This window comes from Mauremys mutica, chromosome 2 (genome assembly GCF_020497125.1).
Source record: "Mauremys mutica isolate MM-2020 ecotype Southern chromosome 2, ASM2049712v1, whole genome shotgun sequence".
Lineage (NCBI taxonomy): Eukaryota > Metazoa > Chordata > Testudines > Geoemydidae > Mauremys > Mauremys mutica.
This window is the reverse complement of record NC_059073.1, coordinates 19808277-19830485: the sequence shown is the minus strand read 5'-3', so window position 1 is coordinate 19830485 and position 22209 is coordinate 19808277. Positions and strand designations below refer to the sequence as shown.

At 39.2% G+C, this 22209-nt stretch overlaps 1 protein-coding gene across 1 annotated transcript in view; it reads left to right on the top strand.

Annotated features, from left to right (window-relative positions):
* The window catches only part of EFR3A (EFR3 homolog A), a 139641-nt gene that overhangs the window by 20774 nt on the left and 96658 nt on the right, over window positions 1–22209 (top strand). Inside the window, exon 3 of the mRNA XM_045006215.1 lies at window positions 1168–1260. Coding sequence (XP_044862150.1) covers window positions 1248–1260 — 13 coding nt within the window. The 5' untranslated portion in view covers window positions 1168–1247. The remainder of the gene's footprint in view (window positions 1–1167; window positions 1261–22209) is intronic.

The window sequence follows — 22209 nt, the reverse complement described above, 5'->3', positions numbered from 1 at the left end:
TGTGCTTCATATGAAGTATTTAATGGAGTAGTATTAAAACACTGCAGAACAAAACTTCCCTGATTGTGGATACTAGAAAAGGAATCTTCACATAGATTGTAATTTTTCCATGAAATAGTTGACAAAGAAGGATTTAATCTGATTTACATTAGTATTTTCTTGAAACACACTTTTTTTACCCATCTGCTTGTACAAACCTTTTTATTGATTTTTGTTTCATAGAATATCAGGGTTGGAAGATCTAGTCCAACCCCCTGCTTAAAGCAGGACCAAACCCCAGACAGATTTTTGCCCCAGATCCCTAAATGGCCCCCTCAAGGATTGAACTCTCAACTCTGTGTTTAGCAGGCCAATGCTCAGACCACTGAGCTATTCCTATTGCTAACAACTAACTCTGTTGTTCAAGTTTTCCTCTTGCTTATGCAATTACAGTGCAGGTTTCAATATACAAAATGACAAAATAATTGAATATACAAGGCTTTAGGAGAACATTGACTACAGTGGTGGCTTTATTTTCAAATCTCCTGGATAAAAGTATTTCATTGTAAGTATTGAAAGGACACTTTGCTTTATATCTGTGTACACATAAAAACATTAATCATTTTTAATAAAGTTGTACAATGTTAAGTCCACTAGATAATAATGAAACAATCTGCAAAATACAAAATAACTAACAGATTACAACTGTCCAACTAGGACTCTGTCCAGAAAATTGTACCTTTTAGTAGGTTATAGAAGTATATATTCAAAATATGTCTTGGCAGACCTTTGATAGGCAGAGAATATATTATGCCTATGAAGACTTTCATTTTGTCACATGGATTTTGCAGTTCCTAATTAGCTATTGATGATTGTCTAGTGTTCTACATTAGGAAAAAGGCTGTGCAAATTAGAAGCAATGGAAACTTCTGTATCTAAAATTATCTATGCAATGCTATCTCCAATTTTTTTGCATTTTCAGTATTTCATGTAATTAGTGCCCTTATGTCTTTTCATTACCTACGAAAAAGTTATGTATGTCTCTGATAGCTTAGAAAATGAAATAAAAACCTGTCTATTGGCTAAAAACATTCTGAAAATCAAAATTTTGCAGAGAATATTTTATAAAAGTGTTGCTAAATTTTATTAATTTACCTATTTGTTAAAACCTATTATTGTTCTTTACAGAAATTACTTTGCAACTGGTTTTCATATCAGTCGTTGATTGATCTTCATGTCCAGCATTATTTGATGCTGATTTCTGAATCATGGGACGGACGGGTAAGGCTCATGCTGATTATACTTGCTAGTGTTCTGATTTTTGTTGCATAAAAATACAAAGATAAATTAGTTTAATTTTTATGTTTGCCATGTGACTATATGCATGCTATAGTATCAAAAGAGTGAACTGGCCTGAGATGACTTATAGCGATTAATGATTGATGCACTGAAAACTTTTTGGCCTGTCTGACAAATGGCCTCTGGGTTTTCTCTTTTTGCCTTCTGGAAGGGACCAGGGATCACTTTAAGATCAGATACTTTGTGAATGATCAAGGATAGAAATTAATTGGGTGCCTCAGTTCCAGCTTTCAAATGGTGTAATCTCATTTCTAGGAGTTAATGAGAATATGTGCTGCTAAACTCGTGTTGGAATTGAAGGAAGCTGGTAATTGGAAAAACTAGATCTTAAAGCAAGGATAAGATCATCAAATTTAATAACTCCTCTGGGAGATCCACCAACTGATGTGAGTTTTGACTGTAAGAGTGAAGGGTCTTCGAGGTCTTTGGCAATGGGCAAACAGAGTATGTTAGCTCTGTTCCACTGGCTTGTATGAAAGTGTGGTGTAGTTATGGCATTACCCCCTCCATGTGTTCATTGTGTTTCTCAGCTGTAGATGCTCTTGGTCATGTGCACCAGGAGCACACTGAGATTCTGGCTGATCCCTCTGCGGGTGTCCTTAGGGGGCAGAGGGCTTTTTTCACTTATTCCAGATTATGGGTAAAATGGTAACAGTACCTTTGCTTAAGGTTGCCTCACATTTTCCTTTAGAAGACCCTGTTTTCTGCATCTTAAAACTTTTGAATTCTAACTGTTCGGGTTCAAATTTTCCAAGCTGGTTGCAAGTTTCAACAAAACCAGTGTAAGCATTTCCCATAATGATTTTTGAGGAAAAATGCATTGTTTTACCCACGCTAAATTCTCTTAGCCATTTCATTGAGAAGTGCCTCTGTGTTTTGGATGAGGAACTCACAATTTGGCAAGGGAGTCACCTTGTTTTTTCCATCCTGTTGAAAATATACCCAAATTTGGCTGAGTTATAAGCTGCTTTTATAAATAAATAAATCAGTTTGTACATGTTCAGTTGAGGTTTGTTAGAGACCGTCAGCTAAAGTTTCAAAAGATTCCATCTGCACTGAGCGTGCTCTGTCCCTATGTGCTGACCAGACATGTATCATTCTTCAGAGTGACTGAAAATGCGTCATCCCCAGGCTGCAGGGGCTGAGCAGGACTTCCAGTGCAGTTGTTCTTCCCAGTACCTGGGGGCTGATGTGGTATGTGGCAATGGAATGGACAGAAAGGAGACTAGTCTTTTGCTCACAGTACTCCTGCTGCTGGTGCCCAGCAGCAAGGAGAAGGCTGTGCCTGACTGCATGTGAGGTTTTTGGTTAAAGTCAAGTTGGTTTAGCACATTATAAGTGTAACTTTCAAGTATGATCCTACCTTTGGATAAAATAAGTGATAAGGGAGTGACTGAAGCTGTGCCACCTTAAAAAATTATGCAGTATCATACAGACATTTCCTGATGAGGAAAATTTCATGTGAAAAGGTAACTAGTGGCTTGCTGGGAGTATAGGAAATCATAAATAAACCACAAAGAATATATTTGAAAGATGGAAAACCATTTAAAATCCAAACTAGCCTCCAACTGTGATATCTGAAGAGCATGTCCCAATTAAAATTCTTCATTAATGGAATATTACTTTATTTTGTTAGCCTGTTGCAAATGTTTTGTAGCTACTGCAATATTTTTCATTTAAAAAAGGCAACACTTTCATAAGATACAGTAAATCAGTACCTGATTAAACTACTAATAAAATCCTATTAAAACTGATTTATAATGAGAAAATTGAAAAATATTTAGAGTGGAGATTGTCTTGCTGTCACCTTATGAGTGTCCTATGCTTTGAAAATAAACATAACTCCAGAACATTAAATCTATAGACCGTACACTGTAGTGCCCATAACTACTGCTTTCATAAAGATTGCAGCAGAGAGTCCTGTGGCACCTTATAGACTAACAGACGTATTGGAGCATGAGCTTTCGTGGGTGAATACCCACTTTGTCGGATTAACACTTCAATATTTGTTAGTCTTTAAACACTTAGAAATTATCTAAATTTACAGTAAATGTTGAATATTTGATGTTCTGGAAACAGTCTGAGCCCTAACTGATTTCCCATACTCTTTTTACAATCTTCCCATTTAAATCCACTTGATTGTTCCACATGATAATCAAGAGCCTGCACTATTTGTTTAGAGCTGACCCCTGAAGAAGGAAAAACCTGATCTTTGCTCCCTGGACCTCAGATATGGCTGCCACTTTGCAGAACACCAAATGCAAGAAAAAAAATTAGCTTGTGGTGTCATGAAGATGAGGTACTGCTATAGCACTGGTCTAGGACTCAGGAGATCAAGGTTCTCAGTTCAGCCACCAGAATAACGTAGCTGGAGTCGACGTAGCATAGGTCATCTTACTGCAATGTCTACACCGTACTGGGTTGACAGGAGAAACTCTCCCGTCGACTTAACTTACGCTTCTTGTTCCGTTGGAGTACTGAAGTCGATGGGAGAGCAATCTGCAGTCGATTTAGTAGGTCTTCAGTAGACCTGCTAAATTGACCCTGGTGCATTTACATTATACAAATGTGAATAATTATACAGGCCTAACTTTGGCAATCTGGAACAAAGTATTTAAAGGCTCACAACACTCTTATGAACAGGGCCGGCTCTAACTTTTTTGCCGCTCCAAGCAAAAAAAAAAAGCGCTGCCCCGCCGTAACCCCCCCCGCAAGCGCTGCTGAACCCCCCTCCTGAGCGCCGTGCCGCCCAAGCCCCCTGCCCCTCCTGAGCACCGTGCCGCCCAAGCCCCCCGCCCTCCTCCGAGCGCCGTGCCGCTGAAGGCCCGCCCCCAAGCACCGCCCGGCCGAAGCAAAGACAAACAAACAAAGAAAACACTCCAGTGTCGCTCCGCCCCAAGGTGCCACCCCAAGCATGTGCTTGGTCGGCTGGTGTGTGGAGCTGGCCCTACTTATATGAGAGCATGTCTCCAGCTGGATAGGGAAATGAGGTACAGAAAGGCTGTTGCTTGTCAAGGCTGCACAGTGAGTCTTGCTGGAAATAAAACCCAGAACTCCTGATTGCAAATCCCATGCGATAAACACTAGACTGTGCACCCTTATTTATATAGTACCAAAGGTTAACTTTCATTTTCAAAGCATTTTACAAAAATTAAGCAATCCTTTGAACAACACAAAATTTCCATCCCTGATTATGGCCAAATTCTGTGAAACATTGCTTTTTTTAATGTAGTGTTGCAATTCGGATTTTTTGTGTGTGTGTGTGTATTGAGTGTAATATAAAAGTATATTGAGAAGAGAATGGCTAAAACCCAGAAAAGGAATACTTGTTTATAATCAGGAAACAAAGACTATGTTCAATGACAGTTAAGGTTGCATTAGGACACACCTAGGCACTCAAAACTTAAAAGTAGGGAAATAAGATAAGGGGAAAAGTTCCTGCTTCTTTCCACCACCTTATTACTTACAATGTTGTTAGTATCTAGAACTCCATATGGGTTTCACTTCTGTGTCCAACAGATACCAAAAAGAATATATACCCAACTTCATCAAATTTGCACTCTAAAGTGAAACCTTAACAGTAACATCAGCAGTGTGAAAGCAAAATAAGTTCCAAAAGCATGTGACAGACGTGTCAAACTGTTGATGCAAGAGACTGAGGTCACTGAGTTTTGCATGGCAGAGTGAACTGAATAAAGTTGGGTTGTGTACTGCTGTCTAATATGGGTTGGAGATGGAAGTGAATGCCTTTTGGAGAAAGTTTTAACAGCATTGTACACAATGTAAAGATGGTCAGGAATGCTGGAAACTTTTATGTTAACTTGAAAGCATAAAGTATGAACAGACAAGGGTTTGAGTGGGTAGGATGGATTTTGGTGCAACCTGAATTGTCACTAATCTTTATTCTTGTTCAATTTTTCACACAGTAGCAACTTGGGGGCCAGCTGAGGTTTAAAGCCACATAGTGTTAGGCGCTGTGTAGAAACGTAGTAAAAAGACTGCTGTCCAAAGAGAACTTATTGTCAATGGCTGCAAGCAAAATTGGGGCTTGAATTTGACAATACAGCAGGTGACTGAAACAGGCAAATGGGGAGTGAAGAGAAGGGTGGGAATATGAGCTAAGAATAAAACCAGAATTTTATGCATAATAAGCAGTACTATTATGATATATATTTAATTATTGACCCAGTCCTGTTCTCTCTCATGTCATGTGTTGCTACTGACTTCACTGGGGGTAGGACCGGGTGCTGTGTGTGCATTGGCATGTCCTGCAATACCTTAGTTGCAGCTTAGAAAGAACTACTGAACAGAGATGATATAGCAGCCTTAATCCTGCCCTTTTGGGGTTGCCAGTCATCAGTCAGTCTCTAACGATCCCTCTTTACATACCCCTTTACCAAACTACACTCTCCCAATATGTTACTATATATATCAAACATCCCCCTAGTGGCTGAGGATAGGGAAAGGAATCCGGTAAACAGGTTGTGCAAAAAGGGGGCAGAGTTAAGGTTGCAATGTATGTTCTGTGGTATACAGTTGTTGTAATGGTAAAGATGTGTGCTTGTGAGTGGAGGAGTACAGGGTATGTATTGACAGGTGGCTTAACTTTTTTCATTTTCCTTTTGTAGATTTGTAGTCACCTTAACTGATTCAGTTTTTTTGCTTATTAATATAAGACATATTAGTCCTGCAGTGCTTACAGTCTGTGTATAAAGTTTGTCGCATGAGAGTCCCAACAAAATAATTGAACCTTAATATTTAAAAACTAGGTAGATTTTTGTCATTAGTTCTTGAAGTTGTTTTATGAGCACATATAGTGAAAGATTACTTTGTGTGAAAACTAGACACAGTTCTTTTGACATGAAAGCTAAAGGAGGAAGAAGCATGGAGACAGAAACTTTTGTTGTCATCCTCTGCCGGGGAAAGTTTTAAAGTGAAAATTCCTGGATAGGGGAAAGATTTTGAATCTCCTCAGGCCATGTCTATATTAGCTAGCTTATAGCAGCACAGCAGCACTGATGCAGCTGCGCTGCTGTAAAATGGCTCGTGTAGCTGCTGTATGCTGACAGGAGAGAGCTCTCCCGTTGACATGATAAAGCCACCTACACGAGTGGCGGTAGCTATGTAGGTGGGAGAAGCTCTCCTGCCGACATAGTGTTGTGCACGCCACCACTTATACTGGCAAAATTTATGTTGCTCTGGGGGCATGTGTGATTTTTTTTTTTCACATCCCTGAGCAAAGTAAGTATTGCCATCATAAGTGGTAGTGTAGATATGGCCTAAGTCAGTGATCACTTTTTACCATCATTATAGACTGAGTTACTAAAGTCCTCAAATCATGGTTTAAAGACTTAAAGTTATGTAGAATTCACCATTTACACCAGTTGAAACATGCAAGTGTCCTGTGCCCCATGCTGCAGAGGAAGGCAAAAAACTCCCAGGGTCTCTTCCTCTGTTCAGATTGGCAGAATTCCTTCCCAACCCCAAATATGGTGATCAGTTAGATCCTGAGCATGTGGGCAAGACGTGCCCGACAGAAACCTGGGAAAGAATTCTCTGTAATAACTCAGAGCCCTCCTCATCTAACTAGTCTGTCTGAATAATTTAGCTATGTAGTGAATGTGTGTATGTGTGCTTTTAGGCCCTGATCCAGCGAATCGTTTAAGCACATGCTGAATATTGAGTGCTTTGCTGGATTGGGGCTTGAGTGAGGGTGGGATTTGCAAGTCCTTATTAATTTGGACTGCACAGTTTACTCCTTTTAAAAAAAAAAAATTAATAATCTGTCTTGTCCATTTGACTTTTTTAAAAAACAGTTTAAATAATGTCTTAATTTATCTATAGAAGAAAAAGTATTCTTAAAACATTAATTCCAAAACTAGTTAAGATTGCTGTATAATAGCATAGTTTACCAATGACTTTAGAAAACCAAAGCACTCGAAAGCAAAAATTGTAGGTAGACCTCAAATCTTGCGTTATGTATGAAAACACATTATAATCAAGTGTAAAGAACTTCATATTTCATCCCAGCATAAATACTGATTAAAAGATCAGTTCTCAAAATGTAATTGTAAATCAGACTAAAAATGTATTCCTGTATATTGTCATAGATTGAACAGCCTCAAATTTAAGTTAATTCATATATTTTCCCTCATAAATTGATTCTTTTCCTCCTAAAACATTATTAAAATTTTCACCTTACTGATGTCAGCTTGTTCTATGAAGGTAATTGTTAATGCTAACAGGCATTCTTTGTCACCCAATTAAATTAATAGGCAGCAGGTTTAATACAAACAAGACAGAGTATTTTTTTATCCACACAACACACAATTAACTTGTGGAACTCATTTCCATGGGGTATTGTGATGACCAGAAGTATAACTGGATACAATTTAGATAAGAACTAAATAAGTTCAAGGAGGATAGGTCCATCAATGGCTACTAGCCAAGATGGTCGGGGGTACAGCGCCATGCTTGGGGACTGCCACTGACTGCTAGTAGCTGGGGAGGGGAGAAGGAGTGGATCACTCAAACTGCCCTGTTCTGTACACTCTCACTTAAGTATCAGTACTGGCCACTGTTGGAGACAGGCTGCTGGGCTAGATGGACCATTGGTGTGACCAGTATGGTAGTTTTTATGTAAATCATCACCATATACTCATCTGTTAGTTATGAAAAAATGGTTCCTTTGTATCTTTAGCTATGTAGTAACTGTGTCAAATATTGTATACAATTAGAAAAGGTTTGCATGGATATTGTGTGAAACTTGAAAGTAAAAGTTTAGGCCAAGATCTTCAAAAGTGACTAGTAGTTTGTGCCTCAATTTTTGGGTGCTCCAGCTGAGACACACTAAGGTCCAAATTCATCAAGTCACTTATGTCCCTCTCTTTTTCCTTAATTACATCCCTAACTTCAAGCATAAACTACTCAGATACTTAAACATATGCCTAACTTTAAGCATCTTGCTGAACTGCGATCTTAATTTGTCTCAAGCTAGGTGCCAAAATCATTAGTTATTTTTGAAAATCTTGACCATAGCGTTTATTTTATTAATGTCAAGCAGAGATGGATCTAGTCTCTTATTAGGTTTCCTCTACTGATTTTGGAAAGTGTAAAGTGTATGGGGAGCAAGCTGCTTGTATGTGGGGAAAATTAATATGTGAAAAATTAATAACATGAAATGAGTAAATGTTTGTTGCTGAGACTGCACTTAAGCATTTGAATGCTACAGATACACTTCTGGTTTTCTGACACAGCTATACCTAGATTGTTCCCTAAACAAAACAGTGTTCCAATATACAAAATAGATTGGAAGTTAACTGATTCATAAAAACGGTAAACCTTTAAAATGTTTAGTTTCCAGAGAAACTTTAGATTTAGCCAGGTTGTGAAACACAGGTAAGATCTTGGTTAGAAAACATGGATAAGATCTCGTCTACTGTTGACATTTTTGTAACAAGGAATAACCATGTTGTAACCAGGTTTTCTTGTATGGCTGTATCTCAAGTGCAAGTCTGGTCTAAGGCCCCTTGTACACCCGAACAGTTTTACCAGGTTTTTAACTTGTTAGTGACATTAGTTGCTTCCAAATGCGGTGTTTTCCTATTACTGTATTTTCCGGCGTATAAGGCGACTGGGCGTATAAGATGACCCCCTAATTTTCCAGTTAAAACATAGGTTTTGGCCTATACTCGCCGTATAAGACAACCCCCCCTTCCGACGGGGGGAGCCCAGAGCCTTTTAAATCCCAGCCGCGGCGGGGAGTCAGAGGGCTCTGGGCTGCCCGCTGCGGCGGGGAGCACAGAGCCTTTTAAATCCCAGCCGCGGCTGGGAATCAGAGGGCTCTGGGCCTGCTCGGATTGGCTGAGTCAGAGAGGCGGGCTATTACAACCTTTGCCAATCCGAGCAGGCTTTGTATGCATTAATAGAATACACTGCTTGCCGGGATTGGCTCAGCGCGGTACATACAGTATCAGCACAGGGACGTTCTGTATGTAGCCGAAGCTACAGTATGTTTATACCCGGTGTATAAGACGACCCCCAATTTTTGGGGGTTGTTTTTTAGTATAAAAAGTCGTCTTATACGCCGGAAAATATGGTATATTTGTTGAACAGTAGCTCTGGATGTTAATGTTTCCCATCCAGTAGTATAGGCTCTCACAAAGTTGTCCTGTAATCAGGTCAGATCTGTTTAGAGGATGCCATCTGCACAGCACCTCATGTCTGTATCACCAGACTGAGTGGTCCTCTCTCCTCCTAGCTCTGTGTCCCATACATCCCAAGGGTACGTTGCCTCACATGTTATTGGTATTGCTCTGTATGTATGCTGGGGGCCTTTGATGTCCTGACTTTCCCAGAATGCACTGGTAAAAACAGTGAAGTCAGCGTTGGTGGTGGATGTGTATATATAAACAAGTTTGACACTTGGTTTTGATGTGGAAAAAGCTGCTGGATGGATGTAGCTCAACCATTTTTATTGCAACTGGATCAGATGAATGTGTAGCCTGGCTAGTTTAATATTTGTAGTGTAGAGATAGCCTTAGTAAAAGAGGGGATATGTGTGACATGGTACAAGATTGCGGGATGGGGAGTGTATCAGAGGGTAGAAAATTAAAGCTGCTTGGAACGTCAGCCTATTAGGGATTTAGGAGCAAGCATTCTGAGTCTTTCATTAGGTGTAATTGCCCAAAAATGTTGCATTACACTCAGCGTAATAGTAGGCAACCTTCAGTCTTGAGAGACCGTGGTACTCGAGAGAGTATTACTCTCTCAGAACTAAATATAATCCGATTTTCCTGACATGAGTTATGAAAAAGCCATCTTAAAGTTGTGGCCCCTGTCATTACTATTTATAGTGTGATAGTGCTTTCTATATTAAGTGAACAAGGGTAAGAAAAACATACAACTTCTTTTTATTGGAGTTAAGGAGGCTGTGATGGAAAATCTAATTTTGGACCAATCAGTCTTGGAGGTGTACATCTTAAAGCAATATTGTGTATCCTACTCCAGTTTGGTTATTGCTTGTCTAGCTTACTTTAATAAAGCAAGGTCAGAAACACAATAACTTCTGTCAACAACTTGTCTTTGTGAAACAATAACTTTCTGAATTTCTTACTTGTCATTTGTGAAAGGAGTAGCGTTTGGGACTGATAAGACTAAGATGATGATAAAATAATGTATGTTGTATCTTTGTATTAATCCCCATATCTTTATCCAGAGATGATGATCATGAGTTTTATGGCAGCTGACAAACGCATTGGCAAGTACTACCCACGTTTTTAAAAGCTCAGAAGATGCACCTTTAGAAAGCTTTTACTGTTTTACTGAGACTTGGCAGCTTTACTTCACAAGGGTGGCACTGTGTATGTGCTGAGCAGTTACTTTTATTTTTTTGATTGAAAAACATAAGAATGGCCCTACTGGGTCAGACCAAAGGTCCATCTAGCCCAGTATCCTGTCTTCTGACTGGCCAGTCCCAGGTGCCCCAGAGGGAATGAATAGAACAGATAATCATCAAGTGATCCATCCCCTGTTGTTCATTTCCCAGCTTCTGGCAAACAGAGGCTAGGGACACCATTCCTGCCCATCCTGGCTAATAGCCATTGATGGTCCTATCTCCATGAATTTATTGAAATTTTTTTTTTTTTTTTTTTTGGAAACCTGTTATGGTTTTGGCCTTCACAACATCCTTTGGCAAGGAGTTCCACAGGTTGACTGTACATTGTGTGAAGAAATACTTCCTTTCATTTGTTTTAAACCTGCTGCCTATTAATTTCATTTGGTGACCCCTAGTTCTTGTGTTATGAGAAGTAGTAAACAGCACTTCCTTATCTACTTTCTCTATACTAATCATCATTTTATAGACCTAAATCATATTTCCCTTTAGCCGTCTCTTTTTGAAGCTGAAAAGTCCCAGTCTTATTAATCTCTCCTCATACGAAGCCGTTTCATACCCCTAATCATTCTTGTTGCCCTTTTCTGAACCTTTTCCAATTCCAATATACCTTTTTTGAGATGGGGCGGCCACATCTGCACACAGTATTCAAGATGTGGATGTACCATGGATTTATATAGAGGCAACATGATATTTTCTGGCCTATTATCTATCCCTTTCTTAATTATTCCCAGCATTCTGTTTATTCCCAACATTAAAGATTTTCAGTATAGACCATTTTTCTTTGCTACAAATTATTCACTTTTATGTTTGACTTAGACCTACCTCATTATTCATTTTAAAACTTTATCAGATGACAGCATGATGGCAGAAATTGTCTATTCTAGAATTCTGGTGGGAAGTAAGATGCGATTTATACATGCCCAACGTTGAACAGTATCTGTCAGAAAGGCAGGCTATGATAGTGACAGGGAATATGGAGATTTCAGTGATAGATGTTGATTTCCTGCAAGCCAAATTCAAATAGCAGACTTCCCCTGCCTCTGATGATAATTTCGATCACCCTGATTCAATTTAAGATAAAAATGTTTGTTATTTTGGAGACCTGTGTTTCCCTAGGTGCTGGAATACTGTGAATATGATAGCAGTATAAAAAACTAGGTTTTACCCACCTGAAACTGATGAAAATGTCTCTTGGTTTAATTGTGTATATATATTTACCTGGAAAAAAAATCTCATTGTAGTTGATCTTTCCAGACATTTGAGAGGTTGGTGAATAATATTGCTTGATTCTTTATCGTTCATTTTTATATACAGAATAATTTTTGCTATTGACTGAATTAAAAAAACGTGTCCACTAATGTTTGGAACAACCATTTAAAAATGTCTTTTTCAGCTGTTAAATAAGAGTGAGAGGGGGGGTTGAATGCCAGAGGAACTGTGGTTTTGAAGAGCAAAACAAAAGTGTGGCCAGAAAGCCCGGAAACCCAAGAGCTTGAAAGATTGGGTAATGAATGTGTGTAGTGAAGTGTATTTTTGTGGAGATGCTGTGAAGTCACAAATGGAAGGCATTAGCCACCTGATCTTTGTTAGTCAGAAGTTTGGAACTGAGAGCATACATCACAGGAGTATTAAACATTGAATAGATCAAGACTTGCAGAGTAATAAAATTGTACCCAGCAGTACCACACAATTGTTAAACTCTGTAAATTCACAAGGAGGCACCATAAAATAATTACAGAGCTCTGCTTTATTTTCTTTCTCCCTTTAAAAAGTGTCACTAAAACCTATGAAGTAGTGAAATACAAGCTAATTAAGGAAACCTTTCTTCAGTCAACTAGATATCTTTAAAATCTCCAAACTAATAAGACCTCATTTTCTCAATAATTCCATCTTTGTGGGACCCACACTTCATCTCGGATCCTTAGTGTGAGGTTAATGGAACTCCCTAGTTGTGAGGGTTTTAATTCTGGAGGGCAGAAGATGTGTGGTGAACAAGCCATGCCCCTACTGGTCATTACATGTCATACTGTGCAGAGTATAAATACTGCCTTTCAAATGTTCTAGTGAGTTCCTTCTTGACTTTGGTCAGTGAGTGGCCTGCCTTATTGGCCATAGCTCCAGCTTTTCTTTAGATCCTAACAGTTCCTCATTGGGTATCTTCCAGTCAGGTGTGGTATGATTGTTGAAACCTTTCACTTGAGTGCTTTGATAGATTCCCATGGTGATTTGGTGCGTGTCTTGGCATTCAGATGCCACTGATTGTTGGTGCCTGGCAGCTCTTCCATGCCCAGTCACATTCATTCTTTAAGCTGGAACCTTGGAGCTTCAATGTTTGCATTCACTGGACCTCTTGAATCAGCCAGTGTTGGAACTTCAGGAAGTGCTTAAGATGCTTCAGGCTCCCCCATTCCCTACATGATTCCAGCGACTTGAGTTTAGGTATGCTGAATCTTTTTGCTATGGGCTACTGTTTGAATTCAGATGATCTGGAGCACTTGGACATCAAATACTTCTACTGAGGAACAAGACGACAATAACTCCCTAAAGAAGGTGCTGTCTTTCCAGGTTGTTTACAGATGCTGTCATTTTTTTTGATTTCTTGAGCTTAAATTAGTTCAGAAATCTGAAAAGCTCTAAATTGAAAGTATCTCACCATCGAACCTTTGTTCAGTTGGGTTGCTGTGACTTTGCAGCCTATTTTTTACTAGGTAATAGAGGAAATCATGATAGAGCCTTCACACAGCTGTCATAGTCTCAAAGGCAATTGAGGAAAAAGTGTAGCTTATGCCCCTGTCTCCATGTGAGAGCTTAGTGGTGAAGGCAACCACAACTAGAAGACTGGGCACACCTATGGGTACAGTACCCCATGATTGTGAACTGCAATATGGGGTTCATCAGGACATACAGTTTACCATGCAACTGTGTAACACGAATTACCAGTTCTTTCTGACCAATGTCCAGATGAAGTGATGGAAGAAGGCTCCTACCTTTATATATTTTCTTTTCCAAAAGAAAGGTCAGGAGCCTAGGAAGGAATTCTGTGAGGACACAGATCTGGCCTGGAATCAGGTTCAAACAGGCATTGCAAGGTATTTGTGTCAATTATGCTAAACATTCGTATGCCCCTTGACGCTTTGGCCACCATTCTAGAGGACATGCTTCCGGGCTGATGATGCTCATTAAAAAAATAATGTATTAATTAAATTTGTGACTGAAGTCCTTGGGGGAGAATTGTATGTCTCCTGTTGTTTTACCTGCATTCTGCCATATATTTCATGTTATAGCAGGCTCAGATGATGACCCAGTACATGTTTGTTTTAAGAACACTTTCACAGCAGATTTGACAAAACACAAAGAAAAAATAGCTACAGCACTAGACCCAAGGTTTAAGAATCTGAAGTGCCGTCCAAAATCTGAGAGGGACGAGGTGTGGAGCATGCTTTCAGAACTCTTAAAAGAGCAACACTCTGATGTGGAAACTACAGAACCCGAAACACCAAAAAAGAAAATCAACCATATGCTTTGTAGCATCTGACTCAGATGATGAAAATGAACATGTGTTGGTCCACTCTGCTTTTGATTGTTATCGAGCAGAACCCATCATCAGCATGGACACACGTCCTCTGGAATGGTGGTTGAAGCATAAAGGGACATATGAATCTTTAGCACATCTGGCACATAAATATCTTGCAACGCCGGCTACTACAGTGCCATGTGAACAACTATTCTCACTCTCAGGTAACATTGTAAACAAGAAGCGGGCAGCATTATCTCCTTCAGATTGTAATCAGACTTGTTTGTCTGAGTGATTGGCTGAAGTAGGACTGAGTGGACTTATAGCGCTAAAGTTTTACATTGTTTTATTTTTGAGTGTAGTTATATAACCAAAAAAATCTATATCTGTAAGTTACACTTTCATGATAAAGAGATTGTACTACAGTACTTGTATGAGATGGATTGAAAAATCTTTTTTTACAGAGCAAATATATTATTTTTTTATTATAAATAAAGTGACCACTGTAGACTTTGTATTCTGTGTTGTAATTGAAATCAATATCTTTGAAAATGTAGAAAACATGCAAAAATATATAAATAAATGGTATTCTATTATTGTTTAACAGCGCGATTAATTAATATTTGATTTATTTCTTAATTTGGAAAATGTATCCAAATGTCTCTAGGTGTGCACACCTAAGTTCCCTCTAAGCTGCGTGGCTGTACAGCTGCCTATTAAGCCCCACTCAGGGGCTCAGGGTTGCAGCGGGGAGCAGCACCTCTCCCCCAGCATGGGGAATATGGGTGCCCCTCCACTGGCCCCAACCCAGCCCCAGCATGGACCTGCCGCAGCAGGGGGAGAGGTGCCTCTCCCTCCCCACCCCCAGCCCAGGTGCTGCTGTGTGAGGAGAGTGCTGGTGGGAGTCCTCCCTCTCTCTCTCTCTCTTTCCCCGCTGTAGCACCCGAGCAGCCTGCATCCCAAACCCCTCATCCCTCACCCCTAGCCAGAGCCTGCACCCCAGCCCTCTATCCCAGCCCTAAAACCCTCATCCCTGCTCCACCCTGGAGCCCTCCATTCCCCCCTCCCCCAGCATCCCAATCCTCTGCCCCAGCCCTGAGACCCCCCCACATTCCAAACTCCTCAGCCCCTCCCCCTCCACATGAATTTTGTTATATGCACCAATATGGAGGTGATTTGTCACACATCACTGCCATATTGGTGCACATAACAAAATTCATTCCGCACATCCGTGGGAAAACATAAAGGGAACACTGTTGCACACCTGCTTAAAAACAAATGTTAAATCTAACTAAATAGCACTCCTTCGTGGTCTTCCCTTCGTCGCTTCCCCTCAACTCTTCCCAGTGAGCACCTACCAGCTTCCCACACCCTTTGTATTCTTCCAAGAAGTACTGTTTTTCTCCTCAGTCTTTCATAAACACACAACTTGAGGCCTGTACAAAAAGAGGGTCTGATTCTAAAAACACTTGAACATACATAACTTACATGCATAGTCCTCTTGAAGTTGGTGAAACTACTCATGTGACTAAAGTTAAACTCATGTACATTTTTGCACAGTTGAGCCTTAAATTGCGAGGGACAGTGAAATGCAAGTGGCAGCTGCCATTTGACTGTTTGTTCTCACTGTTTGCAAACCAAAATAAGAGTCTGTAGAAATGGATTTGTGAAATGATGAAAGAAAACACAATTATAGTGGTGGTAACTTAAGCTGCTGACTTCATAGGAGAATGTACACAAAAGAATGTCACCTAAACAAACCTGACCATTAAAAACTAACAAGGAATTCAAATCTTTTGGTCAATACTGCTCTGTTACCATGGTGAAAACTAAGTTTTGACCATATGTCAGGCTGGAAATGTCAGTTCCAAGATATTCATTCTAAGAACCTTTCAAGATAAATTAGTCTCCGATCTTCACCTCAGCAGGACCTTTGTTTCCTGGCTCTTTTTCAACTTTCAACTTTAAAATATCAATCTTCTTAAATAAAGAAAACAACTATAAAAAACATGAACATGGATTCATACCCTAAGTATCTATATACGGTAACTCGTATCTTCATGGTGATGCCAATGTGTGTGTTTAATTTCAAAATCTAATTCTATTCCTTTTTAATTGAAAAATTACTTTATCCTTGAAAAAGTAAAAATTCTATTCGAGAGACAAGGTAGGTGAGTTAATCTTTTAATGGACCAACTTCTTTGGAGAAAGACGAGCTTTGAAGCTATTCAAAGCTTGATTTTCACTATCAGAAGTTAGTCCAAAAAAAATTACATCTTCCATCTTGTCTGTCTCAGACCCTGTGACCAACATGACTACAACACTACAAACAAAATTCTGTTTAGAAATTTGTGCTTAAGAACATAAGAATGACTTCCGGGTCAGACCAAAGGTCCATCTAGCCCAGTATCTGTCTACCGACAGTGGCCAATGCCAGGTGCCCCAGAGGAAGTGAACCTAACAGGCAATGATCAAGTGATCTCTCTCCTGCCATCCATCTCCATCCTCTGACAAACAGAGGCTAGGGACACCATTCCTTACCTTGTGCTTAAGAATTTATTTTAATAATTTTGTACAAACATCGATTGTGGTAATTTCTACTTCCATATCCTCATCTGTTAACCACCCTGCCATTACCCCTAATACTCCTAGTTATATTTATTAAAAACTGAATCAAAGCATTTGCTTATATGTTGGACCATGCCTAGATTCTTTAATCTCCGCCCTGCTCTCAGTGCTTAGCTGTCCCACTTCTTGTTTACTTGAAGTGTATTATAGCATGCATATTTTCTTTCTTTCTCTAAGATGATTGATTGATTCTGCATTATATTGTGACTTGATCAACCTTGACAAAAGTATTACACTGAAGATAGGTTAATATGCCGTAGTTTGCATGATCTATTTTCACATTTGTTGTATTAGTGGTATTACAATCTAAGAAGCAAAGTGCATGACACTTGGGCAATTCTGTACAGACCTGCTGATTTGTGTTCTAGAGACTCTTATGACATGGTTTTTAGAAAGGCGTGAGATTTCAAGGTGCTGACTCGGTAGTAGGAAAGGAGAAATGCTGTCGGAAGGAAATACAATCGGTGAGTTGAAAGAAATAAGTAAACCAGGATAAAAATGTATATGAGGGAATCAAGAGCAACACTGGGGATTGAGAGGAAGGGTTGATGGCAGGAAAGTAGAGCAGCCAGCAGAACTGAGTAAAGGAATGTAATTGGAGAAGGAAAGAACTGGAGGTAATTGAATATTTCTATATAATGGATTAAAACTCTTAAGAGACCATCGAGAAGATGAAACCTGCACTGGGGATTCATTTGAACTGTTCAGTAGATTTGAAAGATGTCACAGCATATTCTTAATGTGGCATGTGTGAGATAGATGAGGAGTTGAGATCTGCTGCTGAAATTTCTTTTAAAAAATAACAAAAACAAAACAAACAACCTATTGCAACTGGAAGTCTGGGATCCAGACTAACCTATTGCCTTTGGAGCAGCCTGCAGCCATACCATGCTAAGCAGTTAGCATATCTGGTCTCTCAAGATATGGATGGCTGGATTGGGCTAGCGCTAGCCTGAGCTGGGCCACAACTTGGAAAGGCTATCCTAGGAAAATGAAGGTGCTATAGGAAGCTGTGGTGGCAGTTTAGTAGCAGTCACTTTTCCTTTGTCTATATCAAATCCTCTAGCAATGGTGAAGTGAAGATGATGAGCACAGACTCACTCCATCTTCTGCTCTTTAGTGCCATCCAGACTGTATTAGGAGTAACTAGGCCACAGAACAAATTTAATTTTTTCTTTGTTCTGACAATGCTGATACAGACACCCGCTTAAGGTAAGAGTAAGCGACAGGTCTGTAGTCTTAGCTTGAACCTTTCTTCTTGGTGAACTACACAAGAAACCAGCCAGTTCACTTTCAGCTATGGATGGACAGTAAAAGTACACAAAGTCAGTGAGATATTGCTTCCTAGATGCCTGAAAGAGAATAAACGAGTATGTCCTGTTAATTCTGGATCACAGAAAAAAGAAGGGTTATTTTCTTTTTGAAGATTTCTGTAAAAAGTGCATCTGCGTCTTGAGATTTTCAAGATCAGTAATTTATGCATTTGATATCTGTTAAAATACTTGTCTGTCTTTTATGATCCTTACCGAATTACAGTCACACAATCTGCCTAATCTTCCTTCTCAACCCCTGCATGATATGTTAAGAGATTTTCTGTAGCATAATAAAATTTGCAAAGAATTTGGCACAGAGGTTTCTAAACTGAGACACTTATAAAAATATTTGTAGGACAAAGTTCTGAGAAAAATGAAAATAAAATTTGCTGGGATGCCTTGTGTGACATTATGGTGAAGTTCATGTCTGCTTGCACCTCCCCATATTCACTGGTATTTTGACAAAATTGCCAACTTTGTCAAAAGGATGATGATATAGTTGTTTGGATTAGAGTAGAGAATTCGGACTTTGACTGCTGAATCTTATAAAACTAAAGTGGGAAGCTTTCATTTGTCATGTAACCGTGCCTGTAAGTTAAAAATCTTTTATTTCATGGTCCTGAGCAAAAGCCTAGCATTTTTCACATAACAAAAGATTCTCAGGTGAGTGAGTCATCTGGTTGAAGTAAAGCTCTGATTTTATTACCAGGAGGATAACATTGAATGACTTTTCTAAATTACTGTGTTAGTAAAAAGATTTCCAACTGTTGAGTATTTTGCAGCTTTACGGGCTGAACCATAACAAGTTTTCACATCTATGGCTGCAGTTGTCATTATGCACCATACATGAGTTTTTATGTTTCAGCTCTGAGGCCGATTGAAGACTTTTTTCCTAATAGCCATTCAGTATGCATTTCAAGACTGCTTAAGATAGTAGCATTGAATAGACCTTATTTAGAACTGTCTACATTCATTTATAGTGATTTATTTTAACTTCTGACTTGTAGCAAACAATTACTGTTCAACTCAGAATGTGGTGACAATCATATGTCTTCATGGAAAGTTTTGTGGCGTCTCCCATCAAGTTCAACAGATGAGTTGCAGTAACATATTGTAGGTCCCGAGATGAGTCCAAAGACCAATTTTGGGCCTGCATCCTTGTCTGCAAGCTTTCCACCATATGAAAGTGCAGCCCCGCAGGGAAGGATGGAAAGTTTAAACTCCTTTAATTATCTTAGCATAATGTTGTTGGCTTCTGCCATTTTTTCTAATTTTATCCCGAGTTGAAAAGACTTGCAGCAAACTGTTCCAGTGCAAGCTGAGAAGAAACACTAACCTCCCACTACCATTGTTTACTTTTCAGCATATTCCTGAAAAATAAATAAAAATAAAAAAAAATAAATGGGAAAGTGTGAAGTTTTAAAAACTTCATGCATGGTTTACAAAGGAAATATTAAAAAAAAAATCTATAATCACCGATGCTATTGGATACCAGAAAGCTTTAGAAGCAGTTAGTTAATTTAAATATTGGGGTATTTAGTTAGGATTAGAATTTCTTATTATTAAAGCAGTCCCATACAGTCCTTATAGTCAAAAATAAGTTTAAAACATGTAATTTGTGGAGGAAACATGCTTATAAGCAACTAGAATAAGCTTGCCAGAGTGCTATTGTTTCCACTGGTTAGTGAATGAGATCATTGTAGTGAATCTCTTCTTTGGCAGTAATCTCAGTTAAATAGATGTTTGTGGTTTACTCTGGATCCCATTGAATATGAAGTTGAATTCAACTTCTCTGTACGGATATTGAAAGTTCTGTATGATCCTAGCTACTTAAGAGATCAGTAGTCCCTTCTTGTCCATAATTTCTCACAACTGCTGAGCTCTAGTTGTATGCTGAAAATTTTGACCAGTGAGGAAAACTAGTTAGTGCCAGAGACTCAACTTTTACAGGAGCTGGAGATAGACTAGGGAACTCACTCCCAGGAGAGAGAAGAATGACCATGAAACAAACGACACCTCTACCTCGATATAACGCTGTCCTCTGGAGCCAAAAAATCTTACCGCTTTATAGGTGAAACCGAGTTATATCGAACTTGCTTTATTCCACCGGAGTGCACAGCCCTCCCCTTCCTCCCCCAAGCACTGCTTTACCGCGTTATATCCACATTCGTGTTCTATCGGGTCGCATTATATTGAGGTAGAGGTGTACTGGTACTTTCAGAATTCACTGCAAACCTCTTTTCTTCAGTTTTTCCCTCAGTTTCTTCATGAACACAAAACACATCAATTCACACACAAACATGAACAAGCAAACAGAATCTATAAACTAATCAAGTTGTTTTTTTCAAGACTAGGAAGGATGGAGAGTGTTGCTTCTATTTTTAATTCTTGGGAGGCACTTAGGCTGATTGGGAGGGACCATAAGAGCCTAGGTAATATCAGAATAACAGTGAGTAAGTGGACACACTCTTTGTTCAGATTGCGAATGAAAAGATCTTCTCTGTCAAAACTGTAAGATTTTGACAGGGATTCTTATAGGTAAGAGGCCAGGAAAAAAACTCTGGCATGTGGTAGAGGGACAATTTGTTTTTTTACTTACCTATTTTTTAACTAAGGGAGAAAAATGCTATTTGGCTGTTCAGAACTTCTTTGTAGCTGTCTTAATTAAAAAGCAAATCCTAAAACTTGCAGTGTGCATTAATTAAGCCTTTTATGTTAAAGCCAGGTTAAATTTGTTAAGATGTTTCTGTTCATGGATTGCAGTTAAATATTTCACGTTGTTATATAACTTTTCATTACACAAAATTCAATGGATTGGGGTTTTACTCTTGTGATTTGCAATATAATGGGATTTAGTCATGTGGTCAGCTTTTTGGACAAACTAAGCTGCGATCCTCATGCAGTTCAGTATTTTTTACTCTGTAAAACTGAGTAGTCAATAATTAGAATACCATTCAAATCTTGCATGGTTAGATTTATAATAGTTTTGAAGGGGCTTCTAAAAGCACTTCAGTGGATGTTTCTTTTAGTCTGCAACAAGTGACTATCATGTGGGAGACAAAAGGATAAAATAATGCAAGGACATAAGAATGCATTTAAAAAAAAAACCAAAAAAAACCTTCTAAATATTTAACCATAAGTGGAATTTCTACTCAAACAGTTTTCGCTGCACCAAGGCATCTGTGAGAAGAGTCTTTATAATGGATTTAAATTTAGTAATACCCTCATAATAATGGCCATACTGGGTCAGACCAAAGGTCCATCTAGCCCAGTATCCTGTCTTCCGACAGTGGCCAATGCCAGGTGCTTCAGAGGGAATGAACAGAACAGGTAATCATCAAGTGATTGTCCCCTGTCGCCCATTTCTAGCTTCTGGCAAACAGAGGCTAGGGACACCATCCCTGCCCATCCTGGCCAATAGTCATTGATGGACCTTGTGACACTGCATCCCATATTCTTCGCAGTGATATTATTATTATATGATTATGACCTAATTATATTGTATTTTATGCAAGATAAGTCATGTGAGGTGCCATTGGAAATGTTATTAGTTGTTGAATTTAATTATCCTGTTTGTATGCATGCATCATTTTTGTATATGAAGTTATGAATATTGACTATGTATCTGTATTCCAAATGTAGTTACGCCTGGGTAACGTCCACTAGACAAGATACTTTCAGTCTAGATAGTGGGTGGGGAACGGCCTATTTGGGGCAATGGGCTATTAGGAAAAAAAAATAGGCCTTGGGAAAAGCTTATCTACCACCTGGTGAGCTTTCCTGTGAATGCTCCAAACTGCCTGTGAGTGATGGCTGCTATAACTCTACACGAACATGATGAGACCACATCTTGGGATGTCACTATTTTTCCACAGACCGGTCTGGGAACCAAGCTTTGGAACAAAGGGTTCCCGCCATATGCAAAAGCTATATAAAGCAGGGAGTGACATCATTGGTCTTAACTCCCCGCACAAGAAGATGCCTGAAAACACCTGAGGAACAAAGACTGAACTGGGGGA